At 57.1% G+C, this 21,694-nt stretch overlaps 1 protein-coding gene across 3 annotated transcripts in view; it reads left to right on the top strand.

Moving 5' to 3' along the window:
* Nucleotides 1-19,961, top strand: part of SLC6A20 (solute carrier family 6 member 20) — a 37,446-nt gene extending 17,485 nt beyond the window's left edge. The window contains exons 4-11 of one of the 3 annotated variants that reach the window (XM_042927502.1): nt 3,537-3,764; nt 7,148-7,258; nt 8,059-8,300; nt 9,424-9,586; nt 12,761-12,965; nt 14,463-14,622; nt 17,013-17,178; nt 18,916-19,961. In XM_042927502.1, the coding sequence (XP_042783436.1) occupies nt 3,537-3,764; nt 7,148-7,258; nt 8,059-8,300; nt 9,424-9,586; nt 12,761-12,965; nt 14,463-14,622; nt 17,013-17,178; nt 18,916-19,065 (1,425 nt within the window). In that variant the 3' untranslated portion in view covers nt 19,066-19,961. Of the gene's footprint in view, nt 1-3,536; nt 3,765-7,147; nt 7,259-8,024; nt 8,301-9,423; nt 9,587-12,760; nt 12,966-14,462; nt 14,623-17,012; nt 17,179-18,915 lie in introns of all 3 variants that reach the window. The other 2 variants (XM_042927503.1, XM_042927505.1) reach the window with 2 other exon arrangements.
* The last annotated feature ends 1,733 nt before the right edge of the window (nt 19,962-21,694 follow it).

Raw genomic sequence — 21,694 nt, 5'->3', positions numbered from 1 at the left:
GCAGGAGGACTTCCCCTGCCACGCCCCTCACCCCCACTCATGCCCCCTTCCCCTCCTCCTCCCCCTTCCGGCTCTGGTCGCTTGTCCTCCCAGCCTCCTGGCTCCAGGCGGAGCCCCCACATTTCCCTGCAGACCAAAGTTCTTCTAGAACGACCGTCGGCACCCCTGTAACACAGCAGGGGCTACTCCCAAAGATGAACACTTTAAACCTGTATTTCTGATTTACGGCCATAGCTGACGCTCGTGGCAGAAAATGGGAAGGGGCCGAACATCCTAGAGAAGCGAGAACCCTAACTCCTCACTGAGAGGTGCTCTTTGTATCCAAGCCGAGAGGAGTCTTCCCTTCTGCCGCCCGTGCTTACGGCTCTTCCTCGGCACCTGCCTTTCACTCTCGGGGACCCCCTCCCCGCTGCCCCCGGCTTGCCTTCCAGCAGCCTCCTCCGTCTCGGACAGAAGCTCCCCGGGCAGACGCCACGCCCTTTGCCACTGAACCCGGCCTTTGCAGGACAGACGCTGTCCCCAGGGTCCAAAAGCAAGGCGGGGCCGACCAGGGACTGTGGATTAACCCCAACTTGTGGGGCCACGCTCTGGAGCACTTGGGCACAGCCGTGAGCCTTTGGTGCCCCGAGGAATGCCCGGGTGAATGACTTCAGTAGTCAGAACGTGGCATCTACACTCGGAAGATGCTACATCCACGCCCCGCTCTGGCCACCCGGTCAACCCTACCCGGGTCGCCCCATGGGGAAATGCCTCGTGTGCATCCCTGACAGGAAGGGCTCTCTGCTCTGAGCTTAATTGCAGCCCCCATCTTCTCCCTGAGTCCATGAAGACTGGCCACAGCCCTGCCTCTCCTCTACCTTCTGGGTGGAAACAGCTCCTCTGACTCTCCCCCCCTGGTGGCCACTCCTCCTCCTCTGTGCAGAGCTATCATGTACAGTTGGGAGGGTGGTGCACTGCACAATGGAACTCCAACTGAAGAGTTGCCATATGCATTGCCCGCATTATGCCTCTGTATACTTACAGAAACAGTTTTCCAAAGGTAGGAGCAACATGTCCTGTTCTAACAAAATCAGGAATATTTGACCATCTTCCCAAGGTGAAAATAAGGTTGTCTCAAGAAATGAGACACGTTTTCCTAACTCTCAGAAGTGCAAGGACCAGCAACTCCTGAAAATCACTCGACTGTCCATTCGGTCTGTCCTTCCCAGGCCCCTGGACTTCTCCTTTATTTCCCCCACTCTGGAGCCCTCCTCCGTGGTCACGTAATGATAGTAACTGAAGCAGCGGTCGCTCCCTCAAAGCCAGCTCAGGGCCCCGCACAGTTGCAAGCACTTTAGAGGTAATCACCCAGGAACCGTCAGCACAGCCCTGCGATGTGGGGTGCCCCGCATCAGCGGAGGGGAACTGAGTAGCTGTGAGACTGGACGCCAGCAGCCTGGCCTCAGGGGCTGAAGCCTGTCCATCCCCCTACCAGGCTTCCCAGCCTCCTGTCTAGGACCTTGCCCACAAGGAGCACCGGGGGCTGTTAGAAAACCAGATACAAAATGCGAGCCTGACCCACTGATTCCGAGGAGGGGAGGCTGGCTGCTGGGAAATGGTCAGTTTCGTAAGTCCTTGCACTCGCTTAAATTCCTCCCCCTGGGGGAGCTTTCAAAACTCCGAGGCCCGGGCCCCACCCAGACCGATGCAGTCAGAGTCACTGGGGGTGCAGCCTGGGCACCGTATTTTTTTTTTAAAGCCTCCCTTCTCCCCGGGATTCAGTCATGTAGCCGAGGCTGGGAACCAGGCCAGCCCAGGCTGGCTCAGCAATGGTCCAGTGGACGGACCAGTGGCCCAAGGGGCTGTGGGCTGGGTAGCTCCACCAGACTCCCAGCCCACGAGGGACCCTCCCACCTGCCTGGGGTATGGCACTGGTTTGCCGCCGAGCATCTCAGTTGGCTCTATGTGGCCATTCTCTCCATGAGTCTCTGTTGCCCAGCGGTATGGCCAAAGGTCTTTACACATCAGCTGGTTTCCAGGAGCGTGACAATGAGGGCTGCGAGGCCCCAGGAAGCCCCGGCTGGGAAGGGGCACTGCGTCACGTCACTGCATTCTGTCACAGGCCAGCCCAGATTCACGGGGAGGGGCCGTAAATGCCGCCTTTCAATGGAAGGAACTGCTGGGGACCGTCTTCAGAACTATTCTGGTCAAAGCTAGAAACGGATTCGAATTTCAACAGGCCAGGGGTCCACCCCCGACCCCTGCACAGGTCCCGAGCATTTTCCAGGTGGACAAAGCTGGGCTCCAGCTGCTCTTCGGTAGAGTGGCCCTGGCCCATGAGGTGACGTCTGTTTCCCCTGAAACGCACAGATGGAACCCAGTGGGCCAGGACCTGCTTCTGTCGGTGGAGAACTTTTGTCTAATGACATCTGAGCTTACGGGACCCAGAAACAAGCAAAAGTGATGGATGTGGGGCTTGGCAGAGCAGAGGTGGGACTCCTAATCCCTGTCCCCTGCCCCCTGCCCCCAGAGCCAGAATTAAATCCACTGCCTGCCCTTCCTCAGCTCCCACTTCTATCCTGTTCATCGTGCACACATCTCTAGGCTCTTTTGTTCCTAAGTGACAGACAACCCAGTTCAAACTGGCTGAAGCAGAAGAGGCTCTTACTGACTCTATCTACAAAGTCCAGGAGGGGAACTGCTTCAGGTATAGCTTGACTCAGGCTCCACTGAAGTCAGCAGTGCTGGATTCTCCCTGTCTTAGGCACACAAGGTGGCTGCAGGGAGGCTGAACCTCACCCCTGCCTGACTTCTAAACCCAGCGTCTGTCCTGGGAGAAGCAAGTCCCCACCGCCTGTTAGTGAGGGAAGGACCTGAGTCTCATTCAAGCCGGGACTTGCTAGGAATGTGTGAAAATAAGCCAAGTCCGCCCAAATGAGAACAGACTGAAGCAATTTATCCAGAGCTTGCGATCGTTGCCTTCGGCAGAGACCCCAGGGCAGGCAGAGGAATGGGGAAGGTGTGTCAGTGGGAAAAAAGGCACGGCTTCCGGTGTGCCCGGACTGGGGTAGGGGGGGCTATCTGTGCGGTGAGGGGAGCAGATCGGGCTTTCTCCAGTTGGTCTGGGGTCGGGGAGCACGTGAGTTAGGGACACTGGCTGTCACTGCCCAGGTCCTGCCCACCCCACTCCAGGCCACTCCCTGCAAGATGCTGTGGCTGGAGTCCATGGGCTCATTGCTGCAGAGGTTGTGGGTTCTATTCTCGTAGACGGTCTGGCCGTCGTCTGTCTGGTCCAGTGTCTCGGACCCACGGCAGAGCCAGATGATCCTCAACAAACTCCTGTGGGGTTGCACGGTGCGCGAAGCCCTCTCCCCGCCTCTCTCCTCCCCCCAAGCCCGTCTGTGCCCCCGACCGGCCCTCCTGGTCCCTGTCTGCCTTCGGATGCTCCTGTCCTTTGGGGACCAGGCACCCTTCCCGTCAGGACCATTCCCGTCCTTCCCCGCTCTGCCCTTCATCCCCAGCCCTCACCTGGCCGTGTGCTTGTTCTGATCCCCAAGGATCCCCTGCCGTGGTCCGTGTGCCCGCTGAACGGCAACCGCACAGGCTACGACGAGGAGTGCGAGAAGGCGACCTCGACACAGTACTTCTGGTACCGGAAGACCCTCAACATCTCGCCGTCCATCCAGGACAGCGGGGGCGTGCAGTGGGAGCAGGGGCTCTGCCTCCTCCTGGCCTGGCTGGTGGTGTACCTCTGCATCCTGCGGGGCACCGAGTCCACCGGCAAGGTGGGTCCGCACAGCGCCCCCCGCCCGGGACCTGGGCGGTGCTCGCGAGGGCGCAGAAGCCGTGCTGGGTGGGGCGGGGGGGGGGGGAGGGAGGGCAGCGGTGATGTCACCGGCACGAATCCCCTGCGAGGCGACCGTGAACGTGGCCGGAGGTGCTTGAAGTTGCGGTCTTGAAGTGGGGGCGTTCCCGGTCCCTACACGGATGAGCATGTCTGTGCCAGGCAGCTGTCCCCAAAGCCACACCACCCGAGCGGCACCGAGCACCTCGACAATGAGTCTTCCCTTCTTTAAAAGCCTTAAGTCACTGCGCACGTCCCCCAGACACCCTGGCCGCTGGCTCTCAAACTGGACGGCACATCCGGGTCACCTGGAGAGCTTCTAGAACTCTGGTATCTCAGGTCCTCCCCCAAGAGGCCCTGGAGTGATCAGGGCGGGGAGGGACTTGAGCCTCGGGATGTTAAAAGCTTCCCCCGGGAGGGTTCTAATCTGCAGCTGAGTCTGAGAACCTTTGCTCTGAGCTGCTGTCAGGCCTGATTTCCAAACCTTCTCTCCTTGGTGCACCCCCAGCTTTATACTCCTTCCGGGGGCATGGGAGGGGGCTGAGATGCTCTTGAACTCTAACCTGCCCCAGGTGGAAAGTTTCTCCTGCAGTGTTTCCAGCACCTGCCATCTTTCTCAAGCTTCGGCAGGCGCCCGGGACCCCCGGTGACACCCGCCTCATACCCATTCACTCCTAGCCAGTCCCCTGCGGGCTGGGCGTGCGCCTTGCCTCAGTCTTGCAAAAGCCCTTCGGAGTGGATTTCATTATCCCACTCACCCGAGGTGTGGAGGGGCAAAGGAGCCCGCCCCGGGGCACCAACCAGTGAGGGCAGAGCTGGGACACACCCAGCTTTGTCCCTAAGACTCCCCATCCTCTTGTCCAGTGAATCGCCTCCTGTTTGCTCTCTCCATACCTTTTGTGACTTGATCCATCCCAACTTTTCCCTTCAGAAGTTCCTAAGAGGCCACCTGCCCTCACCGTCCTGACCACCTGCGTCGCCTCCTCCAGCCCCACCGTGTTTCTCTTGAGGCAGCAGGACCAGAATGACCCATAGTATCTTAGGTACCCCGTGACGAGCCCAGTACTGTGCCTGGCGTCTTCTGTTGGTCTCCAAGACTCCGTGACGGCCAGCATCGAAGCCCCAACAGCGCCCCGTCCCATGGCCAAGCTAAAAGACTAGTGAACCTTCTCTGGAAGAACTTAGAGCCCGCAGCTACTCCCTCTGTCCCATCTCGAAGCTTGGCTAGTATTTTATGCTCATAAAAACATGGGTTTTGCAATTTGTCTCCGCCAGATGATTATGAGCATGATACAGAAGATCCGAGGGCAGTATCTGTCAACTCTTTTCCAGATCATTTATACAAGTGCCGTATGAGGTCATGCCATGCCACGAACACTTATCCCATTGCCTCTGCTCAAGCCGCACCCCGTCTCCACGACAGAGCGCCCCCACAGCTTTATTTATGGGGATTAATTCTGTTAAAAACGGTGTACCATTTCCTGGCCTCTTCTCTTGGAATCTCCTTTTCTTCCCCTCCAATGAATTGTTGCAGCCTGGTCAGAAATGGTTTCTTCCAGTGGTGTAGGCTGGGCCACATGCCCAGCTTCCCTGATGAGGGAGGAGGGAGCCCGGAGAGCCCCTCCCCCGCCCCCCAGGACACTCGTTTACCTGAGGGGAAGGAGGGAAGTTCCAGGCACCTGCCTTCCGTGTCCTCAAAGCGTCCCCCGGCTGTGGACATCGGTCACCCCTCCTCTCTTGCCCTTGATGTCCTTCAGCGCGCTGGCCGATGCCCTGGCCCTCATCTGTCTCCGCCCCATACCCGTCATCCCAGCTGGGTTGATGACTTCTCAAGTCACGATGACCTCAGTGAGGGATCAGTGGTAAAAGACACGCCCCACCTCTGCTTGCCGTCCCCTGGGGTGAGGGGGCACAGACTGTTCCTCTGGTGGCCTCGGGAGTGGCCGGGAAGGTGGCGCCAATGCCTCAGCGGGAGGGGAGGGCCCAGTGCCATCCGGGCCCATCTGGACATGGGCCCCCAGGCACATTTCGCACCGGAGGACCCACACCTTAAGCAAAAACCGCCTTCGCAAGATTCTTTTTGCAAAGTACTTCTGGGCTTTAAGTAAAGGGGCTCTGGGGCGCATACGCAGTCGATAGGGAGGAAAAGCGCCAGTTCCCGGACGGGCATCCGGGCACCGGCAGATCCCCGTTCGAAGCCGTGTAAGAGTCAGCAGGACCAGAGCGTGAGGCGGTCGCCCAAACCACCACGAACACCACCGGACTCGTGATACGTGTCGTGTCAGCAGGAACACGATTTGGTCGACCAGAAAGGCCATTCGCGTCCAGCGTTCAACCCCGCGACAGCGAAGCCGCTCATAAAATATCAGCTCATCGAGTTTGTGTCATATTCCTGATAGGGACACGCTCCCCACGCCCACGTCATCACGTTTCCCTTACAAGCTCCTCTCAGGGCCAAGTTTCTCTCGGGGCTCCGTTCTGGAGAGACGTGCCTTGCTCCCAGCCCCTGGGTTTTTTGGGGGTTTCTCTTGGTTTTGTTTTTTCTTTTAAAGACAAGGTAAAGCAGGGCGCCTCAGTCGGTTAAGCGTCTGACTTAGGTCGGCTTAGGTCATGATCTCCTGGTTCGTGAGTTCGAGCCCCGGGGAGAGCTCTGTGCTGACTGTGGAGCCTGCTTGGGACTCTCTCTCTGTCTCTCTGTCTCTCACTCTCTGCCCCTCCCCTCGCTCTCTCTCAAAATAAATAAATAAACTTAAAAAAAATAACATTTTTTTAATGTTAATGTGCTAGGTATATTTTTGTGGGCTGTCTCAAATCCTTTTCTTTCCTGTTTTAACTTTTTATGTTTATTTGGAGAGAGAGAGAGAATGAGTGGGGGAGGAGCAGAGAGAGAGGGAGACACAGAATCCGAAGCAGGCTCCAGGCTCCGAGCTGTCAGCCCAGAGCCCGGCGCGGGGCTCGAACTCACGGACCGTGAGATCATGACCCGAGCCGAAGTCGGACGCTTAACTGACCGAACCACGCAGGCGCCCCGGCCTCAAATCCTTTCTGGAATGAGGTCCGGTTGAAGGGAGAGTGGCAGGCAGAGGTCTCCTGTTTCTCCTGAAGCAGATTGCCCGGCAGTTACGGAGGTGGGCAAATGCATCCCACGTCCCCACTTTCTCCTCCGGCCCAAACTCAAACCCAGCCCCCCTGCACTTGCCAGCTGCCAGCTGGACGTGTGATCGTGTGGTGCTTCGTGAGGCCTTCAGGTCTGTCGCAGGGACAAGAGGGGCACTGTGGGCACCGTGTCTCCAGGACGCTGACTCTGCCCTCTGGCGCCCGCAGGTGGTGTATTTTACCGCGCTGCTGCCCTACTGTGTGCTCATCATCTACCTGGTCAGGGGCCTCACGCTCCACGGAGCCACCAACGGCCTGGCGTACATGTTCACGCCCAAGGTACGGGCTGGAGGGAAGGGGACCTTCGATCTTCCGGGATGGGTGGAAAGAGGGGAAGACCCAGGGAGGTGGGTGGGGGCGGTGTGGATTACCTACGGGCACTGGGTCACCTCCTCAGCCAGGCCGTCCCCAAGCCCTGTTCATTCTGGGACACTGAGTCTTTGGTCCGCCCGCCCTCCTCCTCCTCAGTGCCCCCCCCCACCCCGAGTGACTGCTACCCCAGCCCCGCATCTGGCCTCCCGGCCCCCACTCTCACCCCACACCCTCCTGGCAGTCTACGGATTTACCACCCAGCCACCTCTCTCCCTCCCACACACCTGCCCGCACCCCTTCCCTTACAGAGGTGAATCCACACCCCACAGGGTTTTCTGTGATCCCTCCTTAGACCCCGCTCCCCGACGCCCCACAGCCAACGCTCATCAGTCGCCAGAGGGTGTGGGGGGGGGGGGGCACTATCGCCTTTGGGACAAAACAAGTTCATTTGGCAAATCTGGCGCCTGGAAACAAGATGGCTGTGGTAGCCCCCCCGCCCCCGCAAATGCCCCCCACATTCCAAATGACCCCCCACCGTCATCCCAGACCTAGAGCTCCAGCCCCAGCCCACACCGCCTCCATCTCGTGGGGGACCGGGCCCGCACAGTGCCTGGTCATGGATCAGGGGCTCCTTTTACATATCACTCCCCCTCCCTGGGACTCCCCCTCCCTGGGCCTCCCGCCCTCTGCCGGTCGGTGGGTTACGGGGCGGGGGAGTGCCACCCGGCCGGCCGGGTCCCCCACCCCCGTCCCTGCCGGCTTTGCAGTTGGAGCAGCTCGCCAACCCCAAGGCCTGGATCAACGCGGCCACCCAGATCTTCTTCTCCCTCGGCCTGGGCTTCGGCAGCCTGATTGCCTTTGCCAGCTACAACCAGCCCTCCACCAACTGCCAGAAGCACGCCATCATCGTGTCCCTCATCAACAGCTCGACCTCCATCTTTGCCAGCGTCGTGACCTTCTCCATCTACGGCTTCAAGGCCACCTTCAACTACGAGAGCTGCTTGAACAAGTAAGCCGCCCAGGCCGCCCCGTGAGCCCCGGGGCCTCGGGTTGGGGGTGCGTCCCGCCGTCCCCCAAGCTCTGAGAGCCGCCTGGGAAGAGATGCCACAGGGAAGTCAAGGGGCGTGGGACAAAGGACGCCGGCTTTGCGGTTCTCCACCCGGGCCCAACCCCGGGCACCCCGCCTGAGGGCTGAGGGCAGCTTCGTACGTCCAAAGCTCTTAGCACAGGGAGGCACTGAACAGCCAAACCTCGGTTTCTTCTGCCCCGTCTCCCTGACCTTGGAAGTAACCCAGAGCCCTCTGGGTGAGCCAGGGCCATTACAGAATCTCCTGTCTGCCCCCCACCCACCCCCACCCCCACCCGCCTTATCCAACGTATAATAAACATCATCCAGACTAGGCTGTCCCATACGGCAGTCACTAGCCCCAAGGGGCCACCTACAGATTTAAATGTGGACTGGTTTAATTAATGTTAGTTACAAACAATCAGTTCGTTGCACTTCTGTTTAAGCCGGTTTCCATCGAAATGTAAATGAATTTAAGTCGGTCTCTCAGTCACACCCGTCGCATTCAAGGCTTCAGCCGCCACATGGGACGGCACAGACGTGGAATGTTCCCATCATCGCAAAATTTCTGTCGGACAATGCGGGCCCAGAGGTTTAAGTGGCCTAGCTGTGTGGGTTGGTTTCTCATCTCTGGTCCTCTTTCAGGCTCCCTCAAAGCCATTCAAGGTCACCCCGGACTTTAAAAGGTCACCAGCCGGGGTGTCTGGGTGACTCAGTCAGGCGTCCGACTCTTGATTTCGGCTCGCGGTTTGTGGATGGAGCCCTGCGTCAGGCTCTGTGCTGACAGCGCGAGCCTGCTTGGGATTCTCTGTCTCTCTCTCTCTCTCTCCCTCTCTGCCCCTCCCCTGCTTGCTTGCTCTCTTCTTCTCAAGACTAAATAAACTTTTTTAAAACATCAAAAAATTAAAAAAAAGAAAAAAAGGTCACCAATCAACAGATTCCTTTTGTTGGAGAGACCTTGCCCAATCCGAGGGGAGGGAACCCCAGCACCCCGGCTTCCGAGAGAGGGGTTGGCGACCGCAGCCTTTCTACTCAGTGAAGGTCAACCTGGCATTCCGCTCTGCAGGGTGATTCTGCTGCTGACCAACTCCTTTGACCTTGAAGATGGCTTTCTGACAGCCAGCAATCTGGAGCAGGTGAAGGGCTACCTAGCCTCGGCCTTCCCCGGCAAATACAGCGAGGTGCTCCCACAAATTAGGAACTGCAGCTTGGAATCAGAGCTGGCCACGGTAAGGCAAGATCTCGGCCCGCTTCTCTCCTCTGAGAGAAGCCAAGGAGGATTCTCCGGTCAGCCTTTGGTGTCAGACCTGTGCGTTACCTCCCAGATGCCCCCTGTTCGATTCTGCAGCCACTCCCCCCGGGGGGCGGGGGCGAGGACCTACTGGTTCTGACCCAGCGAGAGGCCTTTGTTACTAACTTTCCTCCCCCCGCCAAGTCCATCCATGGGGGCCCTGTTTGAGGATCCCGGGCCTAGAGTGGTTTCTATGGCCTTCACGCCGGGATCATGCACATTCTTCTCTTAAGACGTGGCTCACGATGTCTGGTTCCTCAACCAAAGATGTCGCTAAAGAGCTTAAAGAACAACAGCTCGTCATGAGGCCCCCAGAGCTACTTTTCTACGGCTCAGGAGCTTCAAAGGCCAGTCCCCACCGCACCTGCATTTGGTGGCTTGTCCACTGGCACCAACTTCCCGGGGAACGTTGGCTCTGGTTCTGGAATCCGGCTTGCATCACGTTCGCTTATCAGGTCATTTCACGGGTGGGGCCACGCTTAGTCTTTCCCGACTCCCTGCTCACACTGGCCTGTGGCCTGACCCCCTCCTGGGCGGGTGTCACAGCCCCAGCCCTCAAGCCGCAGCCCTCAAGGCCTTGATCGGTTCCGTGGGCTTCGGTTCCTGTTCCGTGAACTCATTTCAAATTTCCTTTTTGTTTTGGACATTTGGGGGGTTTCCTGACTTACTTTTAAGCTTGGCTCAGCATCCAAGAATTACGTGGTTATTCCTTTATTCAACCTGGGCTTTTTTCCCCCCCATTGTGTTTGTTCTTGTTCGTCTCTCCCCCTCGTTCCACTTGATTCTCTACTGTTTGGAATGGACACAGTGTATTTCTCCTTCCTAATTTTTCCTGTGCGTATTTAACTTAACAAAATCTGAAATTCAACGATATCGTGACTTGCCACCCAAACAGAGCAAGGATTTTTAGAACGCTTTCACCTTGTCCACCTAATTTTATTTTTTAATAAATAAAATACACTTTTTAAAATGTGTGTTTGAGAGACAGAGAGCAAGCAAGGGAGGGGCAGAGGGAGAGAGGGAGAGAGAGAATTCCAAGCAGCCCCTTAAAATGCCTTCCTTTAGGGGCACCTGGGTGGCTCAGTCGTTAAGCATCTGACTTTGGCTCAGGTCATGATCTCACCATTCGTGGGTTCGAGCCCCATGTTGGGCTCTGTGCTGACAGTTCAGAGCCTGGAGCCTTCTTCGGATTTGGCGTCTCCCTCCCTCTCTGCCCCTCCCCGCTCATGCTCGCTCTCTCTGTCTCTCTGTCAAAATACATAAACTTTTTTTTTTTTGCTTTTAATTTTAATCTCAGTATAATTAACATACAGTGTTATATTAGTTCCAGGTGTACAGCTCTTTTCTCTTGACACATTGGAGATCTTTGCCTTGTGATTCTGGCTTCCATCGCTGCTCTTCGAAAGTCCTTCTTCAAAGGGCCCGGCTTCGCTCCGATTTCTCTGTCATCTTCTCTTGGACTCTGGCCTCTGCGATCCAAACGTGGATGCATTTTTATTTATCCAGCGTGGGCTTGGGTGACGTTGGGCTTCCTGGATACACGGACCTGTGTATCTTACCAGTTCTGGAACATTCATACCTATGTCCTCGTAATCATCGCCTTGACTTCCGCCTGTCTTCCCCGTTCGGAATTCCAGCTGGACCTTCTCATCCCACCCTGCAAGGCCACTCTTTGATGTTTTCCCACCTTCTTATCTTTTTTTTTTTTCTTCATTATGGATTCCTCCCTGGGATATATTTCCAAGTCCACTAATTTTCTCCTCAGGTGCAAGCAGTCCTTAGCTGTCAGTGGGGTCTTTTCATCCAGTATGTTTTTAGATGCTATTTACTCTCAAATTTGCTTTTCATTCCAATGGTTTCTTGTCATACATTTATCTTGGTCATTATATCTTCTGTTTCTTTAAAAATGTCATGCATAGGGGTGCCCGGGCGGGTCAGTCCGTTGAGCGCCCAACTCTTGATTTCGGCTCAGGTCACGATCTCAAGATTTGTGGGACGGGGCCCTAGGGCGGGCCCCGCACTAACAGCGCGGAGCCTGCTGGGGATTCTCTCGCGCTCCTTGTCTCTCTGCCCCTTCCCTGCTCTTTCTCTGTCTCTCTCCGAGAAAAATACGTCATACATCGCTGATCCACTGGTGGCCTTGGACAGGAGAGTGGAAGGCAGTCTGTCCTCAAGGGGAGGAATGTTTGATCACTGTTGAGAATGCGTTGGCTCATAGTAATGATAAAAAGCCAACCTGAGTAATTTCGTTACCGTTTGTAAATTCCCTACGAGCGATCACCCCCTCTCGTCTGCACCCAGCGCTGGCAAATCCCACTGCGCTCACTGGTTTGCCATGGAGCTGACCTATGTTCTGAATCTGCCCCCCAGCGTCTGCCGTTCTTGGGGAAGGGTGTTCTAAACCTTAGTCCCGCTGACTCTTTACTTATGGTGGCTTGTCTTCTCGTGGGTTTACAGATCGGTTTGCAAGCTCGCCACTTGATCATCTCTGGTGGTCCTGCGGGTCTAAATTGGGGGAGCTGTCCCCCAGAGAGGGTTTGCTTCTGCTGCCGGTAGCCAGGTGGCACCCCCCAGCTCATGACCTCTTTTGACCGCTTCTGGGGTTTGTCTTTAAGCAGGGAGCTCTAGGTTCTGTCTCCGCGGTTCAGTATCCCCACAACGGTGTTGTCGCGGCTGGGATCTGGCCACGGGACAACTGCCCTCCGGGTTGCCTGCTGGCCAGGCCAGCACCCCACCTTACGGGCTCCTCTTGCTCTGGCCCCCCCCTCCCACCTCAGCTCCCAGCCACCGAGGCCTCGGAGCACCTAGTCAGTCATGATACCGGGAGCAGAAATTATCTTTGTTGTATTTCATCCCGAACAGACGTGCTCCTCGCGCTTTGCAAATACGGACCCAGTGCTCCTCGCGCTTTGCAAATACGGACTCCCGACGACTCACGTTTCTATCCAGCCCAGCTAAGCCCGAGGGGCTGGTCTGCAGACGGAAAACCCAGCCTCAGCATGTGGCTTCTCGTGGCCAGTCCCCAGGTCCCCACAGGATGCTTAGCACTGGGCGTGCTCAAGGAGCCGTAAGTCCACTGGGGTGTCTAACTGGTGTCTTCTCACACGGGCAGGCGGTCCAGGGCACTGGCCTGTCCTTCATCGTCTACACCGAGGCCATTAAGAACATGGCGGCATCCCAGCTGTGGTCGGTCCTCTATTTCTTCATGTTGTTGATGCTGGGCATCGGGAGCATGCTGGGGAACACGGCGGCCATCCTCACGCCCCTGACCGACAGCAAGGTCATCTCCAGCCACCTGCCCAAGGAGGCCATCTCCGGTGAGTGGGCCAATCCACGGAGGACATGGGGGTCGGGAGGGCGGGGCGTGGGGCGCAAGCAGACGGACAAGCTGCCGCGGGGACCGTGTGCTGGTGGAGGTGGCGACCTCCTAGCGGTCCTGCCGTGGCTCTCGCCGCCTCTCGGGCAGTCGGGACCTGGCACGTGTGCGTCTCACCCGCGCATCTGGTTCTCCCTCACGAGGCAGCGCAGTGGCCGCCCCAGCGCCGGGAAAAGCCGGACTCACCGACCTGGCGCTCAGAACTCTCCAGGCCAGGAGAGAACCTGCTTCTGCCTTTGTTCCCACTGCTGTGTTAACAGAACGTGTACATTTCTTAAACACAAACTCAATCATTTTCACACGTTCCCGCTCAAGTAACCACCGCCTAGGTCGAGACAGAGCATTTCCAGCCCCCGCCCCTGCCCCGAGAGCCCCTTCCCACCCCTTCCCGTCAGTACGTGTCCGCCCCCCCTCCCCCCTACCGCCTAGGCCCCCACCCTACCCACGATGGCGCCATCCCACCGCATCCGGGACATCCCCTCTCCCAGCCCAAATCCAATCCAGCTCCCACCCCATCGCCTTAAAGCCCTGACCGCCTGGGCCGAGCTGCCCACCCTTCGTCGGAACCTTCTAGCACTTAGCATCTCCCCTTGCACCTGGTCTCTGTAGCAGCACCCTGTGTGCCGTTAGCTCCCGGCCAACACGTAGCCCCTTCTCCTTGTGTGTCCCCTCAAGATGGCACTGGGGTTTGGTGAGTGACGGCACATGGTATGATGGCGGGACGGGCAGGTGGGAGGTGGGAACTTGCGAGTCAGGTACTTTGTGGAGTGCCCGAGGGAGTCAGCCAAAGGAGACCGGGACAAGGGCCCGGGTTCTGGAGGCAGAAGGGCCAGTGTCTGAGCCCAGACTCCGTCGCTGACCTGCTGTGGGATGTTGGGAAATTTACTCCGTATCTCTGAGCCCTTGGCTTCCCCATCTGTAAAGGGGGCTCCTGAGGCTTTTGGATCCAATGCCTGACAGGTGCCTGGGGTGCACGTAGTGGGAGCTGGGTAAACATTCCCGTCTGCCCCTCCTCTCCCTCCTCCCTCTTCCCGCCACACAGGAGTCCTCGGGATGCCCTGCAGGGCAAACCCTCTGCCCCGACTCACCTCCCAGGAGCTCAGGGGCTGAGTTGGGATAAACAGAATCACCAGACCCACAGGCTGGGTGCCCCCCCCGCCCCCAGATAGCCGTGCCCACAACTTTCTTTCCCCCTCGAGTTTGAGGGCCCCCCTGCAGGACAGCGCCGAGAATTAACATCAGTGACGTCTGGCACACATTCCCCGGGACACCTTTGCTGTCCCCCACCCCTCCCGGAACACACACGCCCGTGGCAAACACGCAGAGAGGCCGGTCCCCGGCAGAGTCCCCTCAGGGTCGGCGGCTCTGCGGCCACACAGGAAACTGGATGAGCGGGGGGGCGTGGCAGGCAGGTGAGCGTGCCGTCTCGTGGCCCCAGGTCTGGTGTGCCTCGTCAACTGCGTCATCGGCTTGGTGTTCACCATGGAGGCCGGCAACTACTGGTTCGACATATTCAACGACTACGCTGCCACGCTGCCCCTGCTGCTCATAGTCCTGGTGGAGATCGTCGCCGTGTGTTACGTGTTCGGGCTGAGGCGGTGAGGAGGCCCCGCCCCCAACACCTGCAGGGGGTGGGGATGCCCCGAAGGCCACGCCCCACCGGGAAAGCAGCCCCTTCCCACGTGCGCTTGGCCTTCCCCTTTCTACTCGGCATCGCTTTTCCCTCTGCCCTCATCTCTCAGCTCATTCTCGGCCTCGTTCGACCTGCCGCCAACACCTCCTCTCCCCATTTCCCGTGGTTTTACTTTTTATTATAGGACGTTCGCCTGTTGATCGTGCCGGGCCCCGGCGGCTTAGTGGGGCAGGGATCCGTTACCTCCAGGCACCACATACTCTGACCCTCGGTGAACATCAGTATTTTTCGGGCACGCTGACCAAAGTCCAGTTGATAACTTAAAACCAAAAAAATGTGGCCGATTCAGGATGTCAGGCTCTCGATCCCGGAGCACGGCCGGGCACTGGAATGTTGTAGATCCCCCCCTGGGTGACGGGCTGTGCCGCTGGGCTGAGGCCACTGGTTTAGACAGACTTGCTCCTCCGCGTGGGCCCAGGGGGGAGCCTCACCGTACATGCGGGACCTCGGGCCCACCCAGGCCCGGTGAGTCAGATCCTACACGTTCACACGGGAGGGGTCCACATGAGCATTTGGGAAGCACTGCTCAGATATGAGCCGATCAGACAGGTGAGCCAAGTTGTGCCCCCCCATCCTCAGTCTTTTCCCACCCTCCACGTTGGTTTGGAGGGGGGTGGGGGTAGGGAGCAGCACCAGCCATGACATTCTAGAAACCAGACCCCTTTGAGCCACGTTTCCCACTGTGTCTGTCCCCAGAAGCACTGGGGTCCCGTGCCATGCTGAGGGACGTCCATGATCAAATAACTTGCAAGACATAAGTTAAACAGAGTCAGAATTTCTTTCCTCTAGGACTTCCTGGAGCCATGAAGACGATTGGGAATCTCAAAGAGGGGGTATAAATGGTAGCCTTGCCAAAACCGTTTTGGTCAAGGAAGCCTTTTTTCAGCCTACCTCCCATTTGCTACCTACTGGGGACATTCGAGCTAGAGTGACCCACTCTACTTTCCCAGGACCGAGGGCTTTCCCAGGGTGCGGGCTGTCCAGGGCTAACACTGGGGAAGTCCTGGGTAAACTGGGACAAGTTGGTCACCCAGGAAATGCCAGTCTAGAGGGAGAAGCAGATGGGTCACCTGAGAGGGTAGGTGTTTCCCAGGAAGGGAGAAGGCGGAGGAAAGAGGAACAGAACCCAGGGCCCACTGGAGGTGCTGGAGAAAGGGCACAAGTCCATGCAAAGGGGTGGTGCTAAGTGGTGAGGCTGGAGGGAGGGAGAACCAAAAAGGCGTCTCCTATAGAGTGTGGAAGTGGCAGGATCCGGGAGTGACGGGGAGGGAGACAGCGCCATCTAGTGAACATCTAGCAACAGCGCCATGTCAGGTGGGAGCTCAGGACACGCCCCAGGCCCCAGTGCGACAGGTGGCTGTGGTTGCAGCTGGTGACGGTCTCACCCCACCCCACCCCCGCCCCTCTTCAGGGCCACTTCTGCTTTGGGTGCGGTTTCAAGGCCCTGGACGGGAGACAGCAGGCCAAGCCGGGTCTGGGCCTGGGTCTGCCGCTACCCGGGTGCCCTTGGGCAAGTGACCTCACGGCCCGGGCCTCGGTGCCTGCTGCCGTTAAATGGGGGTGACGATGGCTGGGTCAGTATTTCCCAAAGTGCTGAAGACACTTTCCATACTTACTTGAGTCTGTGTTAGGAAACGTGATTAGTTCTTTAAAAGGCAGGGGTGGGGGGAGACGTAGTGTGCAGACACGATCGATCGAAATCCCAGAGCAGCCACCTTTGGGGGGCACTGCTCTGGGTTCTCTTACGCCCGCTCCGGTGGGTCTTGGCCAGAGTGCTGCGTTCCCAGGTTTGGCTCTCCCTCTGTCCCAGAACCTGCTGTGGCTCCAGGGTACAAAAGAGATTCCTCTCTTAGGGGCGTTTTCATTCGCTGATACCAGGATGGGAGGGGTGGGGGCAGAGCTGCCCCCCGGGGTCCCCGAGCGTGGAGGTCTGGCTTGATAAGTGACCCTCCAGGCTGTTGGCTTCTGCTGTCTCCGGGAACTGCCCTCTGATCCACACCGGCAGCCTTCATCTGGAGGTGGCCCCGGGTAGATTATCTCCTGACGTGCACCTGACTCTGGGGGGACTGCTCTGCTCCCCTGCTCTGTGGTGGCCTCGGCTCCTCCCCCTGCCCCACCCACACCCCCTCTGCCCAGGAGGGGTCAGAGAGACACCCCGGAGGGGTCGTGCCCAAGGCTCAGTGGTGCTCAGAACAGAATCTTCCTAAACAAACAGGGATGTGGACGCTGGAGCCCCCGCCCCCCCCCGCCCCGACGGCGTGCATAATCCAGACTTTCTCCCCGTTTCCCAAATAGATTTGAAAGTGACCTCAAGGCCATGACTGGCCGCACCCTGAACTGGTACTGGAAGGCCATGTGGGCCGGCGTGAGCCCGCTCCTCATCATCAGCCTCTTTGTCTTCTACCTGAGTGACTACATCCTCACGGGGACGCTGCAATACCAAGCCTGGGACGCTTCCCAGGTACCCCCTGTCTCGCGGGGCCCCCGGGCTCACTCTCCAGCAGCGGCTTTAAGTTTCCTGAAACCAAAGATCCGCTTCCGCGGTGTGGGCAGGTTATTTGTCGCGGCCTGGAAACACCACCCGGGTATTTAAAAACAGCCCAGGAGAGCAGACCTGGGCTTTGAGTTTTGCGATGTGCGCTCCTGTAAAGAGTAAGATTCCTTCTAGAACTTCCCAGGGGGCCTTTCCCGGGGGTTGGGAGAAAGCCCCCTGCAGAGGCGCTGGTTCCTGCCCCCGGGCTGCGCCCTCCTCCCTCCTCCTCAGCCTCAGGCCCTCCGACCTCTGTCCGCTTAGCCTCCTGGGGAAAGGCAGAGCCAGCCTCCGGGGCATGGGCCCTGAGCCCCGGCAGGCGCCCGAGAGGACCCGTCTTAGCGCTCGAGTCACCGCATCCCGGGAGGGTCTGGCTCTGGGTGTGTGTGTGGCTGGGACGCAACAGGCTCACTCAGGCCACAGGCAACTGCTGTTCACCGACCAGAAGCGCCGTGTGTCAGCATTTTGACAAACAGGGCGGCTGTGTCAATGCACTTGGCCTGAGGGCCAGCCTTGGCTGCCCTTACATACAGGCAGACTCTCACAGCGAACATTTACGCCGGGAGGAAAGTAATCCTGCAGGCCAGTTGGCATTTGCTTTCCTATGGGTAGAAGATGCTGTCCCTTAGCACCCAGCGTGCATGGTGGCTCTGAAGGACGCCACTCCAAGTGAGCAGGTGACTGATGGCGGCTGCGAGGCGCCCCCGCACCTGCCTCCCGGCAGGAGAAGGACCGGGGTGTCTTCTCCAACCCAGAGCAGACTGACGCTTTTGTCAAAAGCAGTAGCAGTGAATCCCTTGAAAAGGGAGAATGTATACAGAAAACCACGTATGGACTACAAGCTCCCATTATTTCTTGTATCAACAGATACGAGACGAAGCTGTCACATTGCTAAAACAGCTTCTAAACGCTTCCCCCGGTTTCTGTACTGGTCAGTACAGAACAACAACAGCAACAAAAAGTCATAGGACGAGTAACAGGAAGTTTGTGGGCTGGTTCCCACACCACACTCCGAGCGCGTTTTGGTTTACAAGCCACGCGCGGTTGGCCTGTGATCCCTCGGCCGTAGCTGTTCTGCGGCCCCCTCGTGGAAAGGTGGCATTTATTGGCTTTTTGGCCTCCTTTCTCGTCAGCTTTAATGGATCTGCATTCAGGGAAGCATCCCCCAACTCAATCCAGACGTCCGCCAAGCCTTCTCCCAAGACTAGGGCTGTGCCGTCCAAGATGGCGGCCAACCACCACAGGTGGTGATTAATATTTCAATTCGTGAATATTCAGTACAATGTAAAGTTCCGTGCTTCGCGCCCACTGGCCACATTACAAGGGCTCAGTAGCCCCCTGTGTCTGTTGGCTACCATGTTGGACAGCACGGGGCTAAGGTGAAGCCCCCTCCATTTAGGTGGCCCAGATGGCACCTCAAATGGAAGGTCCTTGATTACTCCTGTGCCTGCTCTTTACGGGTAGCTCTGAACAGTTGCCGTAAGCACGCTGGTTGAGGTTTGTGAAAGAGAAAGAAGACAAGGGCAACTAGTCTACCCCGCATGCTTGCTAGGAAGCTGCAGAGCCGGGTGGCCCCGGATGGAAGGATACCCAGCCCCAGATGCTCTCTGCCAAGCGGGGCTCTGCCTGTGGTGGCTCTTCCTGCTGACCCTCGGCTTCTCCTTTCAGGGTCAGCTTGTGACCAAGGATTACCCCCTCTACGCACTGGCCATCATCGGCCTGCTCGTGGCCTCTTCCACCATGTGTATCCCCCTGGTGGCCCTGGGGACCTTCATCGTGCGCTGCCTCAAGAGGGGAGACACGCCCCCCGTGGCCTGAGGACTGGGCTTCCCAGAGACTCCGGTTGGCCGCTCGCTGTTCTGCGGCTGTATTTATAGGTGGAATCTCCCTGGCTGCCTTTAAACATATTTACTCCAGAAATACTCAACCCGTCATCTTCCTGAGCCCATCAAGAAGAATTAGGAGGGTGTGGAGGAAGGGCCCTCGGGAGGACCCACACCCACCCACGGAGCGGCCCCTGCTCCCCTCTGCCTGCCCCCACGGTCGCACCGAGCTGGCTCCTTTCCGCCAAAGACACGGGCTTTTCAAGGCCAGTCTTGAAGACCATTGCTTTCTCGATTCTAGGGAAGCCCCAGAATCCGGGCACACCATGGGCTGAAATTCGACTATAATTTTTATGGGATAAAATTTAAGCAATTTTTTTCCCCCTGAAGAAATCCCAACATAACAGAGGGCAGGTGCTTTTAGATCAGGGTGAAGAGAGGTTTTTTAAGTGCCCTGAGATGAGCCATCTGAATGTCACTGGTGCAAAATCAGTTCTCTTTTTTCAGTCATACTGAATACGCCAAGACTGTGTTTCTCACTGAGAGGACTGGCTGGCCACGAAGAAGGGAGGCCTTTGTTTGGGGTCGCTCCTGTGATCTGAGGTCTCTCACAGCGGGTCGAGGACCCGTCACCCCAACCACAGGATGCGACCCCAAAGCCCCGGGCGTGGTCCCGTGAGCAGTCCGTGCAGCCGGCCCCTGCCCCAGTGCCTTACGCGTTAGGAAAGGTGCCAGAGCCACTTTGAGGGTGAAAGTAAATCTAACGTTCCCACAGATGACGTTATACCTGGACACGGTGGCCAACTCTTTATAGCAAAGACCACGAGCATCACTTACAATCGATTCGAAAATATTTGTACATTTTTTAAAGTTTATCCATTTATTTTGAGAGAGAGAGAAAGAGAGAGAGAGAACATGAGCAGGGGAGGGGCAGAGAGAGAGGGAGAGAAAGAATCCCAAGCAGCCTCCACACTGTCAGTGCAGAGACCGATGCGGGGCCCGAGCCCTCGGAACCGTGGGATCATGACCTGAGTCAGATGCTTAACCGACTGAGCCACCCAGACGCCCCTGTACGGAAGTTTTCTAAAGCGTATATGTAACTCAAACAGAGCATCTTGTAACTGAAGGCACTGTATTTATGATGCAGCATTAGTCTACGAGGCTAGTGTCTCCTGTCTTTTTTCACGGCAATCAGCAGGTCAAGGTTATTCCTGAGGGGGGAGGGGCCCCCCCAAACCTTCTGTGTTTCACCGACATACAGAATTCACGAGTTTCTTTGGGTACGATTTGTACAGACATCTTCGAAGACGCTGAAACACGCCCCTGGGACGTCGGCTGGAGTGTTTTGTTCTGTTTTGACTTCTTTTTCGTGTATTTATAAATGCCCAAATAACAGAAATAGGCATCCGAAAGGTCTTCTGCTTTTACAAGCCGTCTTGTCACTGCTTCCCCGTTTCACCCGATGGCCACTTATGACGAGGTCATCACTAGCCTTCAAAATGCACCAGCATTTATCAAGCACAAGTACTCAGCCTTCGGACTTCTCAGCAGAGGGTCTAGCGTTGAAAAACTGTAGATGTCAAGGCTTGAAGAGTAGGTGCACTCAGTGGCAAACACACAGCCCTCCGTTCCCGAATCCTTGTGGAGCGGGTCCCCCTCGGGCCCCAGTCATGGTCACAGTCTTACAACATGGGCCGCCCCTCCTGGGGTCCGTCATCAGCAGGGTGTCTCAGCCCCAACTGCCAAGTATCCTCAGGACCGTGGAGACAAATGTCCTAAATCATTCCTTTATTCTGTGTTTCCACACCTCGCCTCCCATTCGAACAGCCTGTGAGCATGTAAAACTCCCAACGCCCCACCCGGGCCACACCCGGAGGACCAGGGCTCCATAGTGTGTCACACATGTAGGAACATTTACGTCCAAAGTGACCTTCAGGGGCGCCTGCGTGGCTCAGTCGGTTAAGCGTCTGACTTCACCTCAGGTCACGATCTCACAGTTCGTGAGTTCAAGCCCCGCGTTGGGCTCTGGGCGCTGACGGCTCAGAGCGTGGAGCCTGCTTCGGATTCTGTGTCTCCCTCTCTCTCCGCCCCTCCCCCACTCACACTCTTTCTCTCTCAACAATAAGTAAATGTTAACAAAAAATTTTTTAAGTGACCTTTAAACGTTTGAAAGCATTTTTGTGTACTTCCAATTGCATGGAAAAGCCACTTCTACAGAATAATGCTTGCTCACGGAAGTCGGATGGATGAGGTCACGGTGTTCTAGAACAATGTGCTCCAGGTGAAAATGCCTCAGGTTTCCCATTCAGTTTTATTCTGGTTTCTGTGAACTTCACGAAGAACAGAGCATTCTTCAGTAATCCTCTTGAACCAGGAATGAGTCGGGTCTCAAAAAAATTCTTTGTTGACTGTTTTCTCGGTGCTGCACAAAAGTGGTCATCTGACACCTGTCCACCTTCCTCCATTAGGCTGGAGAGAGAAAGGGATGTGCCACCCCCATCCACGTAACAGTCACCGTGACGTCGTGGCCAGATCACGGACTCCAGAGAGTTTTCTATTTATGCTGGAGACGTAACGGTCCTTGACTTAGCTCTAAGAAATCAGGGAGGGAGATGGTTGGGTGC

This window comes from Panthera leo, chromosome A2 (genome assembly GCF_018350215.1).
Source record: "Panthera leo isolate Ple1 chromosome A2, P.leo_Ple1_pat1.1, whole genome shotgun sequence".
Lineage (NCBI taxonomy): Eukaryota > Metazoa > Chordata > Mammalia > Carnivora > Felidae > Panthera > Panthera leo.
The sequence above is the reverse complement of the archived record's forward strand: the minus strand, read 5'-3'. Positions and strand labels throughout refer to the sequence as shown.